General features: G+C 37.8%; 1 protein-coding gene across 3 annotated transcripts in view; it reads left to right on the forward strand.

Moving 5' to 3' along the window:
- Positions 1 to 4,509, forward strand: part of igf1 (insulin-like growth factor 1) — a 17,038-nt gene extending 12,529 nt beyond the window's left edge. For 2 of the 3 annotated variants that reach the window (XM_020613661.1, XM_020613660.1), the window contains exons 5-6: positions 147 to 214; positions 1,075 to 1,145. In XM_020613661.1, coding sequence (XP_020469317.1) covers positions 147 to 173 — 27 coding nt within the window. In that variant the 3' untranslated portion in view covers positions 174 to 214; positions 1,075 to 1,145. Of the gene's footprint in view, positions 1 to 146; positions 215 to 1,074 lie in introns of all 3 variants that reach the window. The other variant, XM_020613659.1, reaches the window with a different exon arrangement.
- The last annotated feature ends 13 nt before the right edge of the window (positions 4,510 to 4,522 follow it).

Raw genomic sequence — 4,522 nt, forward strand, 5'->3', positions numbered from 1 at the left:
TTCTGAAATTATTATTAATGTTTTGGCCAAATAGAGAAGTTGTGAGGTCTAAATGCAGACTGTTTTTTCCTCGAGTTGCCATCCAGCAGGAGAGTGTGATCCTTTTAAAATTTGACTGTGTGTCTTTTACCCTTCTCTCAAAAAAGAAAGCCATTAGCAAGAGAAGGAACTAAATGGTTTCTGTGGTAGACCCAGTGGCACTCCCGCTCTCCAGGTAGATTCTTTACCCTGCTACTGTACATTATGTGCTGAAATTCTGGCATCTCACCATAACAGATTAATGCAAAGTCCGGAGATGAAGCACATATATCACATTTAGTGTCTCACAATGTGCATCACTCCTTGTTGTGAATTGTGGCACACTTTAAACAGTTGTGTTGCATAATAAATTCTCTTCTTTTTCTCTTTAAGTCAAACTTAAATTTGAATTATCCTCCCTTTTTGTGTCAGGAAAAATAAATTGCAGTAACATGACAGCTGTTGTGCTTAATTTTCTGTTCCAAGATAAAACCATTTTTGGACCTACTGTATGCGGGTGGGTGGTTTACTTTATAGCTGTTGAATGACATTTGGAAACTTTCTGTTAACCTTCGTGCTGCTACTAACTGAAGCACGAGATAGTTCTGAGCTTTGATTGTCAGTAACCCAGCAACATAAGCGACAACCATAGATGTATTAATAGAACTACAGTACATCAGCCTTCGTGCGAATGTTTTCCCATCGGTGACTCTCTGTATTGATCTACATACTGTATATATTGAACTACAAACAGCCCTATTCTTTCTATTATGAATTTAATTGATGGGGGTTCTCTACTTGTAAAACTTTACCCAGAGGTTAGAAAAAAGAGTTTTAGTTTTATGACATCATCCCAATATAAGTGCATGGGGTAGGCCTGGCGGGGTACCAGTCAATTTCACAGGTCAAAATGAACACTAATGATATACTGATTTTATGGCAAAAATGAATTTTCATCATCCAAGGAACAGCTGTTTGGGGGTATAGATACAGATGCCAGACCCATATTTTAAATCCTATATTTAAGTCTAAAAATATGTTTCTCTTTTTCTGCAGGAAATGCATCAGAGAAACTCAAGTCGAGGCAGCACAGGTGGCAGAAATTACAGAATGTAGGGAAGGAGCAAATGGACAAATGCCCAGTGGTTTGGGAAGAAAGAAGGGAGTGGCCTTACCTGGTACCCCTGTGGAATGGTTCACTGTAAAACAAAACAAAGAGGATGTGAGCAGTGGTCTGAAAAGCTCTTCAAAATGATTCAAACTTGAGAGCTAAGTGTTGTTAAAGGGTTTAATGAGGGGCCTTGTGGTTACTTTATACACTGCACCATTTGATAGTGGGAGGAACTCTTTGTTAAATGCAATGTAACAGACTAGTTTAGCTGCTGAGACACCAGTAAGAGCTTATTATACCTCCATGTATGAGCTGCAGCATCCTCTGTCTCCAAGAAAGGTGGGAATGGATCTGGGTTTCAGCCAACCAGAGGGCAGCAGGCTGTGTTTAAAAATGAGTGGTCCATCCTGTCCCCTGAACTTTGAGGAGGTAAATGCTTTTACTCTGAAAAACTGAATTCATTCACTTCTTTGGTAAAGCAAGATACTTTATGACCTATCACATTTAACGGTTACTATCCTAGTTCAAATTTGATAATCTTACCATCAAAGTTTGTGTTTATGCACCATGCATCACTGAGGACAATTTTAAAAGAATAAAACAATGTTTGCTTTAAGGACAAAGACCAGGTGTTCTCATCATCAGATTTCAATCATTGTTGTAGTTATTTTACCTTGAGCCCAAGTCAGATACCTACTCTCAGTGACTGAAGGCACAGTTCTTCTCTCAAATAGAGTTGTTAGAAGATTTGAGTCCAATCCAAATCCTTGCTAAGCCTCAGAGGACTGATGTCACAATCCAAATACTTAATTGTATGACAACAGATCTAGCACAATTAGAGGGGAAGTACAGTTTGTACTAAAAAATTTATATTGTTAACATTGCACCAAACACAAAAGAAAGCCACAAGCACATTGAATTTAAGTGTTTTTGGTGCTTGGCTTGGTTGTCAGAAATGGGTCATTCAGTGGATTCAAAGTGCATTTGGCAAAGGTGAGTGGAAGTCAAAAAGCAACAATAAAGCAGCATGTTTGCCGTCTGCATCTTTTTCACATGGCACCAGTCTGGCCAAATCTGACAACAATCCAGTTACCCGGTAATCAACATTTTAGTCTGAGTGGAGGCCTGTGTTCAAGGTTAAGTCGTGAGAATTTTATCACTGCAAAGTCAACAAGCGCTTAAAAAACAAACAATAAAATCAGCTACAGTAAAAGCTTTTCCCTGTTCTCATGAAGAATTAGTAAAATGTTCTCAGATCTGTCAATACCAAAGGTCAAAAGAAACAATAGAGAGGCTGTAACACTAGTCACCTAGATGGGGAAGCGTAATTATTAATTGATCTTAGCCTGTGATATTTTGTTAGTTTAGTGAGGCTGAGAACTTTGCTACTTTAGTTGTCGCTTTGGCTGTATTTATCTGTCACGATGGCGAGAGTACAACAAAACACCACAGGATCTGCTGCAAAGTCCACCAGACAGAGACGCAGATCAAACAATTTGGTAAATATTGCACACCAAAATGACCAGTTCTCCTGGAGATGGAAGATACAGCACACATATAACAGTACACAAACACACATACAAAGCACCCAGTGTAAATGAGTTGTGTAAGAGTTATGATCAAGGGTCAAGCATGCACACATCATTCATGAAAAGTTGTTTCTAAGAAGTCCTTGCATGTGGACTGATAGCAATGGCTTTTTGTTCAAGCCTCCATGCAGACTTAGTCATTTTATTGCACAAGCCGCCCAAGACATCTCATCTCTGCCTCTGCCTGTGTGTAATCAAACAGTACTCCCATTTATGTTAACCTATGCATTACTATCATTCATTGTACATGATGGTTTCATATAACAAAATTGTATTAAAAATCCTATCCACTGTATAATGGTGCTATTTTGTAGTTTGTTACTTGCAAGAGATGGCTGAGACAGACAGATGGCAGGGCCTAAATCGGAGGTCTTCCCTTTTGCACAGCCTTGTGGCCACCATTTTGCTAGTGTTTTTTAAGCTGTTTCAGTAAAGTAATAGTGTAAGAGAGTAAATGTATCTGTGTGAAATCTGTGAATGCATGCAAGAAAGAAAGAAAGAAAGAAAATACCATGTTGTGTTCCAAAGAAGGCAAAATGTTATTTTTTTTCTACTGTATAGACCCCTTATGCCAAATAGCTGGACAAAAGTACTGTGAACTGTGATAGATTGTTAAAAGTCATGGCGTGCTTTTGTCTGGCCTGAGTTGTGTGTGTACATGCACCTCAGCGGATGCCAAGATTACTAAAAACATGAAACTGTTACTTTTGCTGAACACTGATAACTGTCAGTAATTATAGGACAATCATTACACAATGAATTTGCCTTCTTTAGTCAAACACTTTAAAGACAAAATTGTATTTCTTTTATCTGTAAACATGCTAAAATTTAGTGCAACCGGCACACAAGTAGCATAAAGTGTGACGTTTGATAAAGACTCAATGTCACACGGCATCTTGCTGAAAGGAACAGTTGAATATATGAGTGTTCATCAATATCCTCATTTAGCTCTTGGCAAGAAAGACTATTTCCCAAAGCTATTGCTTTATGCTTGCTAATATTAGCTACAACTAATGTGCCTAAAATATTGGCCATACTAGACCAATTAAGGCTGAAGTGACAAAATTTCTGTTTATTGAGATGTATAAGGTTGTGTTTTACTGCTTATGAATTCATACATTACATTTCATACTGTACATTGCATAGTCTCGCTTAAGTTTAATTTATTTTGCTCAGATCATTTGTTAGCAGCTCTCTGAATTAAAACTTTTAAACATATGTTTTTATCTGTCACAGTCAAGGTTTTAAAATGAGAATTTATGTACGTACTTTGGTGTCTGTTTCTTATTAATTCTCTTATCAGTCAACCTGGTGGCTAAAATGATAAAGAAGCTGGTTGGAAGACATAACAGATCCTCCTCTTCAGATATACAGTACAAACCAAAGACTTTTCGATGAGAACAAAGCCTCACTCAGCATTATAATGTCATGCACTAATGTTATCAGTAAATGTCAGTTAATGCATCCCTATCTGAACTCCACTGCAGCTACAGTACTTCCTTCACACACTTCTTTTGGAACCTGAAATACAGCTTGTGTAATAAATAGTAAAGTCAGCCAGACTAAAGCCCTTCAGTCTTATCTGGTTTTTCTGGAACACAGATGAAGCAACCACCTTCAACCCATGAAACATTTCTGTTTGTCACTTGTGTAAAATGATGAATAAAGCCTAGATTGTGGGTATGTGTGAGAAACCTGCTACTCTGCGGGTGTTTAATTAAAAAATGTCATTTCCTGAAGCTTACAATCAAAGAAACTGTTTGATTACGGTATTGTTATTTATGGTGCTTGACCGCCTTCTGTA

Source organism: Monopterus albus, unplaced genomic scaffold (genome assembly GCF_001952655.1).
Source record: "Monopterus albus unplaced genomic scaffold, M_albus_1.0 scaffold136.1, whole genome shotgun sequence".
NCBI lineage: Eukaryota > Metazoa > Chordata > Actinopteri > Synbranchiformes > Synbranchidae > Monopterus > Monopterus albus.